Source organism: Malania oleifera, chromosome 9 (genome assembly GCF_029873635.1).
Source record: "Malania oleifera isolate guangnan ecotype guangnan chromosome 9, ASM2987363v1, whole genome shotgun sequence".
Lineage (NCBI taxonomy): Eukaryota > Viridiplantae > Streptophyta > Magnoliopsida > Santalales > Ximeniaceae > Malania > Malania oleifera.
In genome coordinates this window covers 96038563-96059404 of record NC_080425.1, presented here as the reverse complement: position 1 = coordinate 96059404, position 20842 = coordinate 96038563, and the positions used below count along the sequence as shown (strand labels likewise).

Sequence of the window (20842 nt, the reverse complement as noted above, 5' to 3'; positions counted from 1 at the left end):
GGGATGTTGAATTTCAAAGTTCGAATTTAAATTTATTTGGATAAGAGAAAATATATGAAATATTACATTGAATTTCTTCAAAATCTGCACAAACCAAAAGCCTAGTGAGAGCAGTATTGTACAACATGATTCAACTATTCGAGATTGCACTCCTATCATCATCAACAAAGCATTTTAATAAAAGATGTAGTTATTTAATGGCAAGTTATGGAAGTTTTCATCGTGCAGACTTTCAATAAAGAATTTTGAGCAGCAATGAACATTGCAATATGACTTTGTACTCCCACTGGCTGCGAACAAAAATAAAAAACTGCTCACAGAGGAGAAAGATCCACTCAACAACATATAGAAAAACACATGTAAGTATGAACAATTAAAAATGCAGTTTCAGCAAAAAAAAACAATAATATTTAACAATGAAAGTAAAACATTTTAAATAAATCTAGCACACAATTTTCGTCTAAAAGACTAACTCTATAATTACGACTTTCATCACTTCTGTTTCAAGGAGCTTAATCAAAGCCTGTTGAGCTGCGCGCAATATGTGGAGACGCAGCACCACCCCCCGTAGCTTACGTTGAAATGGAGACCTGCAGTAAATGGAGACTAGCCGCCCTCCACCAACCTTGCCAACCATGACTGACATTAAGCCACCAACCTTTGAATTTTACCCACCATCCATGTATATATATATTTGATGTGTGCGCAGAGTGTTGAGCAGAGCTGTGTGCTGTGTACGTTGTGTGAGAAAGAGAGAGGGTTGAGTTGAAGGCAGTAGCCTCCTCCTCCTTGTATTATTCTCCCGATTTTAGTTAATTGGTGTGTGCTCCGTGGACGTAGGACATTTCAGCCGAACCACGTAAATCTGGTATTCCATTTTTGTTATTTATTTTTGCTCGTGTGTGATTGTTGCTTCTATATCAACCCCAACAATTGGTATCAGAGCAAGGATGGAGCAAAATCGTCAGATTGGAACAAAATTTCCGGATTGGAGCCTCTATCCAAGAGCTCAAAACTCAACTTTGAGGCCACCATCACGTTCCCCTCGTTGAGACAAAGCCAATGGTGGTAACCGAAGCTCAGACGACGCCGCACGTGCCTGAACGCGCCACCAACGGTCAAACGACGCTGCCACGCTCCCCCACGCGCCCTCACGTGCCACCCGGAGATTGGCAAGTACACGCACGCGCCCACACGCGGCAATGAACTCCCGGCAAGCCAAAGGAAGAAGATGACGCGACGTCAACACCACGTCACCCTTCCACGTTAGCGCAGAGTTAGCATCCACATCTACTCCTGCAACGCCACATGTCGCCTAGTCACCGGCTGTGTCATCGCCATGTTAGCGTCCGAGTCAGTGGTCTATGTCAGCCTGGCCTCACAACATGTCATCAGCTGGGACCCACAATGGGCCCCACAATGACACGTCGATAGGTGGACCCCATAGTGCCATGTCAACAAACAGCATCACTAATGCCATCAGAATATTCTATTAATCAGAAGGGAATATTCCGTTAAAGTTGGATTGTGTTTTGATCAAGTTTGACCAGAACTTTGACCGGGCTTTTCGAACGACTTAAACCATTACTAAGGTTTTTCAGCCGTTCCGGATCCAACCGTGCTATCCGTTTGAGCTAATTCTGTCTCTAAATCAGCGAATTGAGATGTCGAACGTAAAGAGCTCATAGATCGAGATGTTTGACAGCACAAACTTTGATTTCTGAAAAATGCAGATTAAAGACTACTTGTTTGGTAAGTAATTGCACTTACCATTTAAGGAGAAGTCAGAATCCATGAAGGAGAGCGAGTGGGAGTTGTTTGACCGAAAAGTTCTCGGAGCTATGAGAATGACGTTGGCAAAGTTTGTTGCCTTCAACATCAAACACTTGACAATCACGAAGTTCCTTATGGATTCGCTATCCAATATGTACGAGCAGTCATTAGCCGCAAATAAGGTACATCCAATAAAAAGGTTGTTTACCATGAATATGTCAGCAAGTGAAAGTTTTAGCAGACACCTAAATAGTTTCAACGAGCTGTCGGATTAACTCACCTCGACTGGAATTACATTTGACAATGAGATCCAAGTCTTACTGATTCTTAGTCAACTGTCTGAGAATTGGAAAGGTATTGTTACTGCGATCAGTAGCTCCGCAGGAAAATCGAAATTAAAGTACGACGCGGTCATCAGCATGATTTTAACGGAAGAGATCAGAATGCAGTCGAACAATGCCTTCACTTCAAGTTCATCCTTGAACATGGAAAGCCGAGGAAAAGGAAGCAAGCATTGACGATCAAACAATCGCGGCAGATCTAGGACCAGGCAATCTAAATCCAGAAATCCCCAGAGGTTCCCAAGGCACAAAGAACGTTGAGTGTTAGAATTGTGGAAAGACCGACATTTTAGAAACCAGTGCAAAGGTCCGAGAAAGAAATATGAGGTGAAGATAGAAGCAAATCTCGCCTCTTCCTCAGGAGAAAAAAATGCATTGATATGTTCTTTGGAGAGCAAGCAGGAGTCTTGGGTCTTAGGCTTCGAAGCCTCATTTCATGTCACTTGTAACAGAGATTGCCTAAAGGAGTACACACCAAGTAATTTTGATAAAGTGTACCTTGGCAACGATCAACCTTTCGACATAGCCGGCAAGGGGGTTGTGAAGATCAAGATGAACGGGTAAGTATGGAAGCTAAAAGATGTCAGATATATTCTAGACCTGAGAAAGAACTTGATCTTAGTTGGTCAACTAGCAGATGAGGGATACACGATGACATTTATTGGCGATGAATAGAAGGTTTCAAATGGTGTACTAACGATTGCACGAGGTAAGAAAAGCGGAACACTTTATCTAACCTCCAATGTCTCCGTGTCTTTTTCAGCTGCTGCAAGAAACGACGACAGCAACATCTGGCACCAACGACTCGATCACATGAGCAAAAAAGGACTCAGGATGATGTACTCAAAAGGAAAATTGAGTGGTCTATGGTTGGTGGAGATTGACATATGCAAGGATTGCATATTCGGGAAACAGAAGAGGACCAGTTTCCATACAAGCACCCGTGCCCCAAAGAAGAAGAAACTAGAACTAGTCCAGTTAGATATATAGGGACCGATGTCCGTCTCATCCATAGGCGGAAGGAATTACTTCATCTTATTCATTGACGATCATTCTCGGAAGGTATGAGTTTACTTTCTAAAGTATAAGTCGGAAGTCTTTGATGCTTTCAGGGTATGGAAAACAATGATTGAAAACGAAATTGGTTTGAGAATCAAGAAACTGAAAATCGATAATGGTGGTGAGTATGAAGACACTAGGTTTAAGAAATTCTGCTATGAGCATAGTATCAGGATGGAAAGAACTATGTCAAGTACGCCTCAGCACAACGGCGTAGCCGAGTAAATGAATCAAAGTTGACTGAAAGAGCTAGAAGCATGCGTATACAGTCAGGTTTACCATTGCAGTTCTGGGCAGAAGCAGTCAGCACAGCAGTATACTTAATTAACAGGGGTCCATCAGTACCATTGGACCACCATATACCAAAAGAGGTATGGAGCAGAAAAGATGTGAGACTTTCACATTTGAAAGTTTTTGGTTGTATTGCATATGTACATATCAGTGATCATGTCATAAACAAACTTGATCCTAAGTCCCGAAAATGCACCTTCGTCGGTTACGGTGAAAATGAATATGGATATCGCATTTGGGATGATGAAAACAGGAAGTTAATCAGAAGCAGATACGTGATTTTCAATGAAAATGTGATGTACAAAGACAGGCACACGACAGAATCTACCGAACCAGTTTAAAGAGAGTCAACCTATGTAGATTTGGATAATGCCCTAGAAGGTGTCGGGACGCAACAACATAATGTCGAGAATCTTGAGGCAGAGGAACCAGTGGAGCAAATCGTCACACCACCGCCTCCTACTCTAACCTCCAAGCTTAGGAGATCTACTCGACCCTATATACCAAATAAAAGGTATATAGATTATTTACTTCTTACAGATGGAGAAGAGCCTGAATGCTATGATGAAGCATGTCAGGTGGCAGATACGAGCAAGTGGGAGCTTGCGATGAAGGACGAGATGAAATCCCTCACCTCCAATAAAACATGTGAACTAGCTGAGTTGCCCAAAGGAAAAAAGGCTCTTCACAACAAGTGAGTGTACAGGATTAAAAAGGAGCATGATGGCTCCAAGAGAAACAAAGCCCGGTTGATAGTCAAAGGCTTCAAGCAAAAGGAAGGAATTGACTACACCGATATCTTTGCACCAGTTGTGAAGTTGACAACCATCAGATCAGTCTTGAGCATTGTTGCCTCGAAGGGCCTACATCTCAAGCAGCTGGATGTGAAGACGACATTTTTTCACAGTGATCTTGATGAAGAAATTTATATGCATCAGCCAGAAGGATTCTCAAAGAAAGGTAAAGAGAATCTGGTGTGCAGGTTGAAGAAGAGCTTGTACGGTCTTAAACAAGCTCCGAAGCAATGGTACCAGAAATTTGACGGTTTTATGCACAGGAATGATTTTCAAAAGTGTAATGCCGACCACTGTTGCTACTTCAAAAGGTATCAATCTAACTATATCATTCTGTTGTTATATGTGGATGATATGCTAATCGCAGGACCAGATATAAAAGATATCAAAAAATTGAAACAGCAATTGTCAAAGGAGTTTGACATGAAAAACTTGGGCTCAGCAAAGCAGATACTTAGAATGTGGATCTCCAAAGATAAACAACAGGGAACGTTGCAGTTATCTCAGTCAGAGTACATGAATCGTATTTTACAGAGGTTTAACATGAGCAGAGCCAAGGAGGTAAATACACCATTGGCAGGACACTTTCACCTCTCCAAGGATTAGGCTCCCCAGACAGATGAAGAAAAGGACTTCATGGTTAAGGTACCTTACGCCTCAACCATTGGAAGTCTCATACACGCCATGCTTTGTACCAAACCAGACATTGGTCAAACAATAGAAGCAACCAGAAGGTTCATGTCAAATCCAGGGAAGACTAACTGGGAAACAGTGAAGTGGATCCTGAAGTACCTTAGAGGCACTGTTGATAAGTGTTTATGTTTCGGCAAAGGAGACTTGAAAGTCAAAGGGCATGTAGATGCCGATTTTGCTGGTAAAGTTGATCACCGCAGAAGCACCACTGGATATGTGTTCATTGTTGGCACAACAACTGTTAGTTGGATGTCGCAGATACAAAAGATTGTTACTCTATCCACTACTGAAGTTAAGTATGTACCAGTCACAGAAGCCAGCAAAGAGATGATTTAACTTCAGAGTTTGTTGATAGAACTTGGATTAAAGCAGGAGAGGAATGTTTTGTATAGTGACAGTTAGAGTGCGATACATCTAGCAAAGAATTTTGCATTTCATTCTAGAATCAAACATATTAGACTGCGTTATCACTTCATCAGATCTCTATTAGATGACGGAGTGCTGAGACTTGAAAAGATTCCAGCAGACATGTTGACGAAGGTGGTGACTACAAAGAAGCTGAAGTTGTGCTCAACTTCAGTTGGTCTTCACGCTTGAAGACAGATATGAGCACATCATTTGCCTATACACTAGTTAAGATGGTGTCTCTATCTCCAAGTGGGAGATTGTTGAGCTGCACACAGTATGTGGAGACGGCAGCACCACCCCCCTCAACTTACGTTGAAATTGAGACTTGCAGTAAATGGAGACAAGCAGCCCTCCACCAACCTTGCCTACCACCAACCTTGCCTACCATGGCTAACATTAAGCCACCAAACTTTGAATTTTACCCCCCATCCATGTATATATATATATGTGTGATGTGTGTGCAGAGTGTTGAGCAGAGTTGTGTGTTGTGTGCATTGTGTGTGTGTGTGTGTGTGTGTGTGTGTGTGTGTGAGAGAGAGAGAGAGAGAGAGAGAGAGAGAGTTGAGTTGAAGGCAGTAGTCTCCTCCTTCTTGTATTGTTCTCCCAATTATAGTGAATTGGTGTATGCTCCGTGAACGTAGGTCAATTCAGCCGAACCACGTAAATTTGGTGTTCCATTTTTGTTATTTATTTTTGTCTGTGTATGATTGTTGCTTCTAGATTCACCCCAACAAAGCCTTCTTTATTTGTCCATACAAGCAAAAACCTCACTCAAAGAGAAGATAGTTCAATTTTCTGAACCACATTTTACAAACTGCATAAACAATGTTTGCTTCGATACTTGGGGGAAAGAAAATGCAAGGGCTTGCAACATATTTGCTTCATAATCATAGCTGTCCATATATGGAAAAAATTCTCCCTTGATAAATGCAATCAAAAACAAATATTAAAATTAAATCAAAGGAAAATTAAAAACCTGTCCAGGCAAAAATTCTTGCAAATTTTAGGAGGATAGGAATTAAAACGCTAATTGAAGGAGTGGTCCATCTAACCTTGAAAATACACCGTTGCCTTGGGCACCAGCATGAACTAGCTTGTACCCAGTTCATCAAATAGACTACGTCACCACGCACATCCAGACACCAGCAGAACAACAAGACATGGAATGAAGGCAGAACCAAGGGACGCAAGCAAGTACAAAGCACAGAAGCATTTCATCAAACAGATTGCATGCATGGTTCACAGAAGTGCACAAATCAAGATAACCAGAGCATATCAAGCCCATTAAACTCAAAAAAGTCAAACCATAAAAGAAACATCTAATCAAACTACATGTATAACATGAAAAGGATAAGAACACACCCATCAAAGCCTCTGTCCACCTTTGATCCCCCGCCATCCTAACTCTTCGACCACCAAACATATGTTTGCCCTGTCTGTTGAGAGATGGAAGAATTAGGGTTTTGATAGACCCAAAAAATAATTGAAAAAAAAAAGCCCTAGAAGTAGAGAGAAGGGAGGAAGAACTACCTGCCAATACTTAGGGTGGTGAACAAAGTTCCTCGGTTGCCAAAAACTTCTCTCTCTCTCTCTCTCTCTCTCTCTCTCTCTCATTTGGTCATGGAAGGGAAAGAGGAACAGCTTCCTAAATTAACTGGTTAATTGAGTTACCCACAATTTTTTTTTTTTTTTTTAGTTGTAGACAGTCCAAATTGCATTTCACAAATCCGAAATTTTGCAAATGAGGGTGCATAGATTGACCTCAGAATTGGGTAGTTCTGAGCCAGCAAACGGCATGCCATTCTTGGCCAACACTTAGTAAAAGATCACAAGCCAAATTTATTTCGTTTGATGATGATCTCAAACCATATTATCAGCAACAATAGTCCAGATGCATCCTAAATAATTTTATATACTATAATGAACCTCTTGCAAAACTGCAAGTCTGCGTATTATAGAACATTGTGATCCGCCCCTTTCCCAGACCCCGCATACTTTCCCAAACCCCGCATACGTGGGAGCTTTGTGCTACGGCCTGCCCTATTTTTATAATGAGTGTATTCATTATAGAGAGACCATGAGAGAAACATAAACTCTAGCACACAATTTTCATCATTCTAGCGAAAGCTTTCATCCCCAACAATGTGGTAAAGCAAGGACAATCCACAAAATATATTCCCATGCTACAAAGAATGATCTTGTTCTCCTAAATTGAATTGGGTTTTGATGCTTGCTTTGTCACTACCTACTTTCAAATGTTACAAAGAATGATCATTTTCTCATGAATTGTGTTTGGTTTGATTCTGCCACACAATTTTCAGATTAAAATGCTGAGAAAGATGTCCCATATTTGAACTTCAGGGCAAGATGCCAAACAAGCTCTCATTTGAGAAATTCCAATCCACTTGCCATGGGTGTCAAACCATGCTGAGACAGATATTGAGCATCATAAAACTTACTCAAATGCCTCATTCCACTGTCACACAAAATAGTCACAATTGTGTGACCAGGGCCAATTGACTGTGCGACCCTGACAGCTCCAACACAGTTCATGGCTGAGGAACTCCCAACAAAAAGGCCATCATTCTTCAAAAGAAACCTAATAAAATTAAGAATAAATTAGCATAAAAGAAAAAGTAATCACCCAAACTAAATTGCTTTTCATGGTTGCTAACCAAGTACAGGAAGAGAGAAGAAAAGAATAAACAAAGAGTGAAAATTCATCATGAAATTATTCCCTCACAGACTAACCTGGACATTTCAACTGCCTCTATATCAGTGCCTCTAAATGCTCCGTCAAGTTGTGCCATCATAAAATTTTGGGTTAACCTATTAATTCCAATTCCTTCAGTTATAGTATCAAACGGATTTCTCAGCCTCCGTCCTTCGGCCTCTTCTCTAGTGTACATCACTCCCCTAGTAATCTTATTAAACAAACCAGAACCGGGGGGGTCAATCAGAAAGCACTTGATTTCTGGATTATTTTCCTGTCAAGCGTACAAGGATTCATGTGATTTGCCTTGCAACAATTAAAGGAACTAGGGGTAAAAAAAAGAGAAGAAGAGATGTAAACCTTCAGGAATCGGGAAATACCAGCCACAGTGCCACCAGTGCCCGCAGCTGCCACAAATGCATGCAAATCACCGCCAGTCTGTTCCCAAATCTCAGGTCCAGTGCCATCATAGTGTGCCCGAAAATTAGCTAGGTTTTCAAACTGATCTGCAAAGAAACCACCCTTATAATTACCTGCAATGACAGACCACTGTTTCCCTTCCTTAAAGGAGTGACCATTGGCATGTTCTAGGTTTTTGGCATCCATCCAGTCAGCTTTTTTCTGCTTTGATGCTAAATCATCTGCTTCCAAAGCTCTCCTCCTTGCAATATTGACAAAGTGGTCTTTATGTGTAATTGACACTGGTCTTACCCTTTCAACAGTCGCTCCAAGGGCTTCAAGTATTTGAGACTGAGAAAAATCATATAGATGTTAATAAAACAAATAATACTAACAATTTGGGTGTCAAAGAAGACATAAATTAAAGTAATCAACTACTCAAGCAGTTCAAACAGGTTTATTGATCACCTTTAACCATCTGCATCTTCCTGACATGCACATCTAATGTAAGGAATGCCTTGCCATTATGAATACCTGTAACTATTTCCTACTTCAGGAATATATAATTGAATCAATAATCCTAATTATCCTTTGATGCGATTGGAGAGTAATCCATTAGAGTAATAATACAGCTTAAGGAGGAAAATTCAATTGACACTGCCTAAAGATAACCTTTGCTCAACAGGGCATAATCAATGTGATTATTCCAAACAGGGAAAGCAAAGGGATGACAGGAGGCATTGTGGTTCATAAGGAGAAATCTGGGATCATTTTTAGCAAATACTAAAATGGCAGACAAACATCAGACACTAATTTCAGAAGGATTTGATCAATATCATAACATGAATTCTGAAATATTGCACTTGCCAGCAAAGCCAAAGCTAAAATGTGAACTTTCTAAGTACAGTCTCAGCTCGGCGCACTTTGTGCTAGACTTTTAGAGGCCATTTAACCAAGGTTGGATGGAATGCGAAACTAAAAGCAAATTCAGGGTCCCAAAAAAAAAAACCTGAAATTTTTCACAAACTAACACTAGTAGTTTCCAATTTGTATATCAATTCAAATATCTGAGGCATTGAAATTACAAAAATTTCCCTTTATTAACCCTATGAAAACATAATGGATCACTAAAGAGTCATTATAGTGGCTACTGGAACTCATTCTTCCTTTATCCAGACTCATGTGTACCACCTCTGCGCACAATTCAAAACAGGAAAAAGAAATTAAGAAAGCCATTGTGGCAGGTTCTATACTACACATACTTTTTCAATAGCAACATCATCTGGGATAACCACATGGCACTTGCATCCATAAGCAGGAGCTACTGTAGCAAGGCTAATGGCAGTGCTCCCCACGCTTCCCTCAGTAACGACTCCTCCTTGAGCTAGCTGGCCTGATTCCAGAGCCTGTGTGGAGCAACAGAATTATAAAGTGTTAAAGGAAAACAGCAAAGTCAACAAGCACAGTTTTGAAAATAAAAATTAAAAAATAAAAAACAAAAAAAAATATATGAATAAGAATAAGAATAAAAGAAGACAGTAGCGATTCACATATCAGTTTCCTAATCACAACCTTTTTTTCTGGATAAAAAAATTAAAAAAAATATTATTAATATCCGAGAAGCAGAGTACATGATTTACAGGACAAGATGTTGCAGTAGCACATTGAAATCACAACCGATGTTGCTGTCAAACATAATTCTAAAGGGACACAACACAACTCGATTGTCTACATATTGTCCAATCCATTTCAAGGATACAATAACAACAAGAAGCCTTAAGTCCCACTTAAGTTAAATGAGTCATTTTCCGCCAATTCATAGAATCGAGTGCATTTACCTGGGCTCACTAAAGAGCTATTAAACCCTTCCTCAATATTTCATTCCATGTTATTTTATGCCTGCCCCTACCCCTTCTAATATCATTAACAATCACTAGCTCCTCCTTGATGGTACACTGCTTGGCCTACATTTTAAATGTTCAAATCATCTAAACTGTCCCTTCCTTATCTTATCTTTTGCCGGTGCTATGCCTAAATTATTACAAATATGTTTATTCCATAATTTATTATTTAATGTCATAAAATTCATTCACCTTAGTATTCGCATTTCGGCAACTTTTATTTTTTGGATATGTTGTTTCTTAGGCCCAACTTATTTTGATCCCTAGAGCATGGTTAGTCTTATAGTCATCTTATAGAATTTTATTTTTAATTTTAACGATATTTTATAATCACGAAATACATCTGAAACACTCCTTAATTTTATCTAACTTGCTTCAACTCTATGTAATACAACGTGTTCAATTTCTCTTACCACTTGCATAATAGTTATGAGATATCAAAATCTACTAATGTTAAAAATTTCTTGATTATCAAGTTTAACCTCATCTCAATATTCCTCCTTACGTGGCGGAAAATTCATGTCATATATTATGTCTTATTTTTACTTATTCCACAACCTCTAGACTATAAATTTGTTCTCCATTTCAAGGATGCTATTTTTATTTTCTTAGGTCCATTTTATTCTACCGAGGCTAATGTGAAGAGCCTAGTTTAGCTGCATTTAGTCAGGTACACATGCATACATGCAGATCACCAGAGACTAATTCAAATGAAATAATGCTGGAAGTTCTTTCCTCTAGTGCTTTGTTTGGCCACCACAATTTTTTTTTTATTTAAAACACTGGGTGAAGAAAAACCTGGAAACTATATCCACTGCGACTTATGGCCATGTTTCAAAACATAAAAATCATAACATTTAAATTTTGATTTTATTTATTTAAAAAAAAAAACAAACAAACAAAATCTTGTCAGCGACCAATCTGAAAATAAAAGTAATTTACCTCTTCAATTATTTTCACGGCGACTCGATCCTTCACACTCCCTCCCGGATTCAAAAACTCCGCCTTCGCAAGAATCTGAACAACACCAGAGAAACGCAAATAAGTTCCTACAGTTTGCAGATGAGAAAAGGATTCCCCAAAGACACGAAACAACCTAATATGATCATTTCTATGCTTGCAGATGAAAAAAGAAAATCTGAGACAGGACCACAGAGATTTTACTTCAAAACCGGTGGCTTCAGATAGACTGCTGATTCTAAATCAAAAGACTAAATAAGTCCCTTTTCCTACATGCTGCCGATGAAAAAGAAACTATCCAATCCGCGAAAACATATCAAAGAGAAAAGTTTCAAGAGAGAGAGCAAGAGATTTTACTTCACATCCGGTAGCTTCGGAGAGGCTGTTGATTCTGATCAAAGGTGTATTGCCGACGGCGTCAATGAGTCCTTTTCTTAGTTTCTTCGGCGTAAGAGGCTTGGGAGTCTTTCGAGACAAACCCTTTTGCCGCTGGTTGCGGAAAAGGTAGGAGACGGCAGTGATGGAGATTACGGCGACAAGAACGCCCGCGGATGCGGTGGTCGCGGGCGCCATAAAAAAGGCGTCGAATTTGAGACCGTTGGGCTCGGGATAAAAGGTCCTTCTCGGCTCATCAGAGTTAGGACATTGGAGTGAGCTTCTTTGGGTCCGCAAAACCTGTTTATGATACGGGTCCTCGACCCCCGATCTACGACTTACAAACTTGTACATCAAACCGTATTTCGAAAACACATGTATCATAAATTAAATCATATTCAACATTGAACATATATATATATATATATAAATGTATATATAGTACATCAAATCATATCCGATAATTAGTAATATGTGTAACAGATGATCAAGTCATACTCAACGTCGAGAATATACGTATTGTACATCGAATCGTACCTAATATCAAAATATATGCATCGTACATCCAACCATACTTGACATGAAAAGCACATGCAAATACTATTTTAGAATATTTAAAAAATAAATAAAATAAACTCATTTTGGTTATTAAATCAAATATTTTGTTATATATTTAATCCATAACATAATCAAAATAATTTCAAATAAATCAGATAATTTCATTCATGATGGTTTGCTAGTTTTAATTCTTTATTTAATTTAATTTCTAACGAGTTATGTGTGGAATTTTTAAGATTGTCACATTGAGATGATTTTTTTTTTTTTTTTTTTGTAATTTATAAAATTCTCTCCAAACATCTTAGCTAGTTATTATAAATCTTTGTGCCTATTATAAGCCATTATGTCAATAAAAGTACCGCAATTATTGAATTTACTCAACAAACCTTTAATCTTTGACCCTCTTGTAATTAGCAAAAATAATAATAATAATAATAAAATGAAAATGAGTGTGTGTGCATGTGAGGTATAAGAGATTACTTGAATAGCTAACTAAGATGTAGGAATAATTTATTCTAATCACGAAAACTTAACAGGTCCCCATTGCCCCCTCCCCAAATCCCCCAACACCCTCATATCCATCAATCAAATAGCCTCTTTTTTAGCCCCCGTGCAACACTTTTGTTTGTCATTGTGAATTGCCCCTACGAGGTCTCCTTTGATAAGACTCTTTCCAAGTTCAACTTCTTCTACAATGACTCAGGGTCAAAGAAGCTATAAAGGACGCCAATCATCATAAAAAAAATAAATAAATAAGTGTTTGAAGCGTGTCGCTAGCAATGCATGAAATATTGAAGAGCATAAGGGGAGAGGCATTGTAATGTAGTAGGAGAAGTTATCGTTTCGACTAACACAGCTATATATTCCATTGTTTTCTTTCTATGCCTATAAGTTCGATGGCGTGATTAATGAGCTTATTGGTTGCAAGTTTTTAAGTTTGTGATGTTCAAACTGATTAAATCAAAAGTCACTATATCAAATTCACAAAAGTGGCTGGTTTAACCTGTAACGTCCTGCTTATCTTAATATAAAATGAAACATAATAAATAAAATAGTCAACTCAAACCCGTGGGTCACGGGGACACCTATCATATATAACAGAACCTAGATAGTAATAAATGTAAATCACAACTATCAACTGTTGTGAAACTTGAAATTGTTCCACTTAACTTTACCACAGTTTACTATTGTACAGGTAAATAGAGAGTAAATAATTGTACAAAATTACACCAGGTAAATTTTCAGGGAAGTGGGGGGTCACAACGGACCGCTTAAATCCCTCTTTCCTAGACAGAATTTTCCTTAGACATGTAATTAACACAATATATTACTACAACTATACCCGACAAAAATTAACTACTGAATAGATGAAAGGAAGAACACCAGAATTTAACGAGATTCGGCTAATTGTGCCTACGTCCTCGGACACTATCAATCAATATTTCTCTATTGTAGAAATATTACAAAATGAGAGAGAGAAGAGAGAATGTGCCTAAGAGAGAAGTAGGCAATTTTGGGGATGAGATTACAAATGGAGGTGATGGGTTTATATAGGTTAGGAAATACCACTATTACAACCACTAATCACCTACCTTAGAAAAAATAGCCCACTATTGAAGACTTCAATGGCAATGGTAGGCTTCTAGAATAAGCCATAATTCAACAAAACTCCACCTTGGCAAAATTTCATCTCTTAACATCTCTTATAGATTCCATAACGTCTTCAAACGCGCTTGTAGCTCAAATCTTTCAATTTTTAATAATGTTGATCAAGTTCAAGCAATGTTGAAACTTGACCACAGTTACCACTTTTGTCATCATATCAGTAGGATTCTCAATGGTTCGAATCTTCTGGAGTACTACTCCACCTTCTTCCAGAATTTCTCGAACAAAGTGATATCGAACGTTGATGTGCTTTGTCCTTGAATGGTAGACTTGGTTCTTTGCTAGATGGATAGCACTTTGGCTATCACAATGCACCTTGATGTACTTCTGTTCAATTCCCAAATCTTTCATCAATCCTTGAAGCCAAATTGCCTCCTTCACAGCCTCTGTGACTGCCATATACTCTGCCTCTGTAGTGGACAAAGCAACTGTTGACTGTAAGGTAGACCTCCAACTAACTGACGCTTTTGCAAGAGTAAAAACATAGCCAGTAGTTGATCGACGCTTATCCAAATCACCAGCGTAGTCAGAATCACAGTATCCAACAATACTATGATCATTTTGCTTATCCTGCTCAAATATTAGTCCAACATCTACCGTATACAAAATGTATCGTAGAATCCATTTCACAGCTTGCCAATGTTCCTTTCCAGGATCATGCATATACCTGCTCACAACTCCAACGGCTTGTGAAATATCGGGCCTTGTACACACCATGGCATACATCAAGCTACCAACAGCACTTGAATACGGTACTTTTGACATGTATTCTCATTCTGCTTCAGTTTTTGGAGACATAGATGCATTCAGCTTGAAATGAGGAGCAAGCGGAGTACTAACAGGTTTTGACTTCTCATCCATACCAAAACGCTTCAATACTTTCCTCAAATATTATTTTTGAGTCAAACAAAGCCTCCCAAATTTCCTTTCTCTACTTATCTCCATATCGATAATTTTCTTTGCTTCACCTAGATCCTTCATCTCAAACTCCCTATTCAACCGAGCCTTTAGTTTGTCAATTTCTGTCTGACTCTTGGAGGCTATCAATATATTATCAACATAAAGAAGAAGATATATGAAAGATCTATCTTGTAGCTTGCAAAAATACACACAATGATCATATTTACTTCTTCTGTACTTTTGCCCCATCATAAACTTGTCAAATCGTTTGTACCACTGCCTTGGGGATTGCTTTAATCCATACAACGATTTTTCAAGTTTGCACACCATATTTTCTTTTCCAGCAACTTTGAAACCTCTTGGCTGAGTCATGTAGATTTCCTCTTCCAAGTCTCCATGTCAAAATGCAGTTTTTACATCTAATTGAACTAGTTCCATATCCAATTTTGCTACCAAAGCCAATAAGATTCTAATGGAGAAATGTTTTACTACTGGAGAAAATACCTCATTGTAATCAATTCCCTCTGTTTGTGCATAGCCTTTAGCCACCAACCTTACTTTGTAGCGAACACTATTCTCGTCAGGAAATCCATCTTTCTTTGTATATACCCATTTACACCCAATTGCCTTCTTTCCCTTCGGAAGACTAACAAGCTTCCATGTTCGATTCTTATGAAGGGACTGCATTTCTTCATTCATGGCTTCCCTCCACTTTTCTTCTTCCGAACTTTGGATTGCTTCATTGTAAGTAATAGGAGTATCATCGTTTGCAATTGGAGATGCGTAAGCCACCATGTCAACAAAGCGAGCAGGCTTTCTAATTTTTCTCTTTGGCTTACTCAATGCAATAGATTCATGTTGCTGTGGAGGTTCTTGGGTTGAAACCTCTTCTACAGGCGACTCTTCTTCTACCATAGGAGAGTCTTCATTTTCTAGGTAAACAATTCTTCTATCAAACTCCACCTGTTTTGGAGCACCATCTTTTTGCTCAACACTTTCTGTTGTCACCTTTCTTAAAAAAATAGATTCATTAAAGGTAACATCTCTGCTGAAGATTATTTTCTTTGTTTCTGGACACCAAAGACGATATCCCTTTACTCCAGAGGTGATTCCCATAAAGATTGCTTTCTTAGCCCTCGGATCCAGCTTTGATTCCTTGACATGATAGTAGGTAGTGGAACCGAATACATGTAAGGAATCATAATCTGTAGCAGGCATTCCAAACCATTTCTCCAATGGTGTTTTACCACAAATAGCAGTAGATGGTAGGCGGTTGATGAGGTGGCAGGCATATGTTACAGCCTCAGCCCAAAATTCTCTACCCAACCCAGCATTGGATAATATACACCGAACCTTCTCCAACAATGTTCGATTCATATGTTCTGCCACTTCATTCTGTTATGGTGTATTTCTCACTGTGAAGTGTCGTATAATACCTTCATCTTCGTAGACTTTAAGAAATGGATCACTTCTATATTCTCCACCATTATTTGTACGGAGGCGCTTGATCCTTCTGCTTGTTTGAGTTTCCACCATATTTTTCCATTTGAGGAAGACTCCTAACACTTCATCCTTAGTTTTCATAGTATACACCCATACTCTTCAAGAAAAATCATCAACAAAGGTCACATAGTAGTGTTTTCCTCCCAGTGAAGTTGTCTTGGAAGGTCCCCACACATCAGAGTGAACATAATCCAAAATACCCTTGGTATTATGGATTGCAGTACCAAATTTCACTCTTATTTGCTTCCCTTTGATGCAATGTTCACAGAAATCTAACTTGCAGGTCTTTGCTCCCTTTAATAATACTTGATTTGTAAGAAGTCCTAAGGATTTTTCACCTGCATGCCCCAAGCGTATATGCCATAACCTAGTTGCTTCTATTTCTTTATCATCAGAAGAAACTGTTGCTGTCGTCCCAATAACTGTACGACCTTGATAATGATACAAGTTATTGTTCTTCTGAATTCCCTTGATTACCACAAGTGCACTAGAGATGATCTTCATGACTCCGTTTTCTGCTGTTACTTTGAATCCCTTTGATTCTAGGGTTCCCACAGAAATAAGATTCTTCATCAAACTTGGTACATATCTAACGTCCGTCAATATTTTGATTGATCCATCTTGATTCCTCAAGCGGACTGAACCAATCCCATGTGTGGTAAGAGGGACATCATTTGCTGTGTAGACGACTCCACCTTCTAGTTCTTTAAAATCAAAGAACCAATCCCGATTGGGACACATATGATGGCTACACTCAGAATCTAGTAGCCATATACTCGAAGAACTAGTTGATGGCGTAGCAGCAAGCGAAAGATCTGAGCTCCCATCTTCATACTCAGCCACATTTGAGATAGTCTTTCCTTTATCAGGTTTGCCTTTATTCTTTAGCTTCAGACAGTCTTTCTTCCAGTGCCCCTTTTCCCGAAAAAAGGCACATTTATCTTTGTTTGGTCTGGACCTTGACTTGGATCTCTCTTTCTTTCTACTATTTTGGCTTTGTGAACGACCTCAAACTACTAGAGCCTCGTTGGCTCCATTTGTGCTTTCAAGCTTGTCATTCTTCCTCAATTCATAGTTGTACAAAGCAGCACAAACCTCGCCAAGAGACACTTTATCCTTTCCATGGAGCAGAGTAGTTTCAAGAAACTCAAACTCCTCAGGAAGGGATCCCAACAACATCAAAGCCAGGTCTTCATCTTTAAAAGTCTCATCCAGATTAACTAGATTAGTAACCAACCTATTAAAGTTGGTGATATGATCATTCATAGTGGTACCCGAGACATAAGTGAAGCGAAATAGTCTCTTCTTCATATGGAGTTTGTTCTGAGAGCTTTTCTTCAAAAACTTTTCCTTCAGTGCCTTCCACAACTTGTTTGCAGAAGTTTCCTTACAGAATGCATACTTCTGCTCTCTTAAAAGACACGATCGAATTGTACCACATGCTAACCGATTGATGGTTCCCCATTCTTTCTTCTCAATATCTTCTGGTTTCTCTTCTTCAATGGCAATGTCTAGACCTTGCTGAAAGAGAGCGTCTAGAACCTCACTTTGCCACATACCAAAATGACCGGTGCCGTCAAAAATCTCCATTGCAAATCTGGCATTTGTCACAGTAGTTCTTGCCAAAATAGACGAGTTTGATGTGGATGCTTTTGCACTATTTGCCATCTCTGCCATAAATGCTATTCAATAGTTGCCGATGCGAAATGCCAATAGCCCAAGGAAAACTTTTCTGATGTGGAAGATCATACTAAGCTGCAACCATAGAGCATACTAAGAATAACCTTGGCTCTGAAACCAATTGTTGTGAAACTTGAGATTGTTCCACCTAACTTTACCACAGTTTACTATTGTACAGGTAAATAGAGAGTAAATAATTGTGCAAAATTACACCAGGTAAATTCCCAGGGAAGTGGGGGGTCACAACGGACCGCTTAAATCCCTCTTTCCTAGACAGAATTTTCCTTAGACATGTAATTAACATAATATATTACTACAACTATACCCGACAAAAGTTAACTACTGAATAGATGAAAGGAAGAATACTAGAATTTAACGAGGTTCAGCTAATTGTGCCTACGTCCTCGGACACTATCAATCAATATTTCTCTATCGTAGAAATATTACAAAATGAGAGAGAGAAGAGAGAATGTGCCTAAGAGAGAAGTAGGCAATTTTGGGGATGAGATTACAAATGGAGGTGATGGGTTTATATAGGTTAGGAAATACCACTATTACAACCACTAATCACCTACCTTAGAAAAAATAGCCCACCATTGAAGACTTCAATGGCAATGGTAGGTGTAGACACCCCATTTTTACCCAGGCCCAATATTATTATCATTATTTTTAATATTGTTATTATTTTGCTATTATTATTATTTTTATTACTATTATTATTATTATTATTATTAGTGTTTTTATTATCTTTATTTTATTATGTTATTATTATTATTATTTATTATTATTATTATTATTATTTTGATTTTATTATTATTATTATTTTTTTATTATTGTTATTAAATATTTTTAAAATATTATTATTATCACTTTATTATCTTGCTATTTTTATTATTATTATATTACTATTATTATTATTTTATTATCTTTGTTATTTTATTTTAAAATTTCATTTATTATTATTTTATTACCATTTTACTATTATCATATTTACTATTATTATTATTATTTATTTTATTTTCATTATTATTATCATTATTATTGTATATATTGTTACCATAAAAGTATGAAGAGAATAAAAATGAAAAAGGAAAATAAAAGAAGGATTTTTTTAGGGTTGAAAATTTTATAAAAAGAGGGGGCGTTGCACACACACAGCCGGGGGGGGGGGGGAGGGGCGCTGCGAACACAGCCGCGGGCGCACACAGCCGCCGCAACTTCTTCTTCTTCTCCTTCCACCCGGGGACTCCCTTGTCGGCGAGCCAGCACCAGCTGCTCCAGTCCACGCACCAGCAGCATCCTCTTCTTCCATCACTCCGGCGAGCCTACGGTTCACCACATTCTAGCATCCCAGTTCCAATCCGACAGCATCTTCCACGGCCACACCAGCTACAGCCTCCGTTTTCAACCACCGAGAGCAGCAGACACCACCCAAAGCCTCCACCTTTACTCCGCAGATCATCATCTCCAGCAACCACCCAAAGACCCTACTGCTCTTCTCGCCTCACGGCCGAACGGCCTCACGGCTGCCGGAATCATCACTCACCCTCTCCATCTCTCTTTTTCTGTTTTTCTTAGTTTTCCCGTCTCTCTCTAACTTATCTCTCATCTCAGTGTTTTCGTAAACTCCGGCTCGTTTCAGCATCTCAGTTCTCAGTGCTCGTCGTGCTCGTCTTCTCCGACGCTCCCATATTAGCCTATCTCTCTGGCGTTGTCTGTCTGTTCGTGCTCAGTTTCCGACAATCTATTTACTCCCATCCATCGTCTCCGGCATCTCTCAGCTCAGACTCACGTCCGTCCGTTGCAGTTCCCCGGATCCCATCATCAGCGACTCCAGCCGCGAGTTCCATCGGCGAAACCTCCCAGCGCCGTCACTCTCTGCAACCTCCGGCAACCTCCCCTGCTCTCCTACTACAAGCTCACGCACACAGCACCTACACATGCACACGCACACGGCTCCTACTCCAAAGGTAATATTTTTGGGCATTATATTTGTGTTTGTTATATCCTCATATATATATATATTTTATTGTTATATTATTATGTAATATTGTGTATTCACATTATTGTTGTTATATTGTGGCTGTAGTTCAGTGGTGAGAATTCTAGGCTATTGCCGGTAAGTGATTTTGTATTATTTAGCATGTATTGTTAATTGATGTTGTATTATTTAACGATTTGTATTGTTTTAGTATTATTTTACATTTCGTTTTATATGTTAGTATTTATGTTTTTAAAGGTTAGGTTTATCATGTTAATACGGTTTAATTTTTCTTGCAGTTTATTTGTGTTATTTAAATTCGTTCACGATTTTGGTTATTATTGATTATTATTTAAATCATTTCATATTTTATATCTAGGTTTGTTTAGGATTTTGGTAGTTTTCATGTTTTTAGAATGTTAATAATTTTATGTTTAAGTATTGTTTTAGGGTTTGAGTTATTTTCCTATTACTATTGGTCTCGTTATTGTACATTGATTTCTGTCCACATCATTGCATATCAATTTCTAGTATTTCTATATTATTGAACACTCTTTGATAAAATTAAATTTATTTCCATATTTATTTTTAGGGTTCCCCTCTTGTGGCATATTGATTTCTCTAGAGTTTGTGTATATTTCCTATTAGATTCATGACTTGGATTGTTTCCATAATTTATTTCTTTCTCTTTACGTGTTTATATATGGTATATGATTTCTTGGGTTTAATTATTGGGCTATATTATAAGGAATGGATTGTTAATACTTGAGCTTTATCATGGAGATTTTGACCGTTATGATATTTACGTGTTATAATATATAGTATTAGTATTATATCATATTCCTTAT

The 20842-nt window shown here is 38.4% G+C and overlaps 1 protein-coding gene across 2 annotated transcripts; it reads right to left on the bottom strand.

Moving 5' to 3' along the window:
- LOC131165060 (cysteine synthase 2) lies at positions 1-12022 on the bottom strand. Of its 2 annotated transcripts, XM_058122715.1 has the most exons (8): positions 11690-11968; positions 11315-11389; positions 9734-9877; positions 8433-8822; positions 8111-8346; positions 7819-7958; positions 6722-6795; positions 1-84 (listed from the first exon to the last, which is right to left on the bottom strand). In XM_058122715.1, the coding sequence occupies exons 1-7, from the start codon at positions 11903-11905 to the stop codon at positions 6725-6727; spliced, it is 1272 nt and encodes a 423-aa protein (XP_057978698.1). In that variant the 5' UTR covers positions 11906-11968; the 3' UTR covers positions 1-84; positions 6722-6724. The 2 variants fall into 2 exon arrangements, with proteins under 2 accessions (XP_057978698.1, XP_057978697.1); XM_058122714.1 differs by lacking the exons at positions 1-84; positions 6722-6795 and having other exon boundaries at positions 7443-7958; positions 11690-12022.
- Between the last annotated feature and the right edge of the window lie 8820 nt (positions 12023-20842).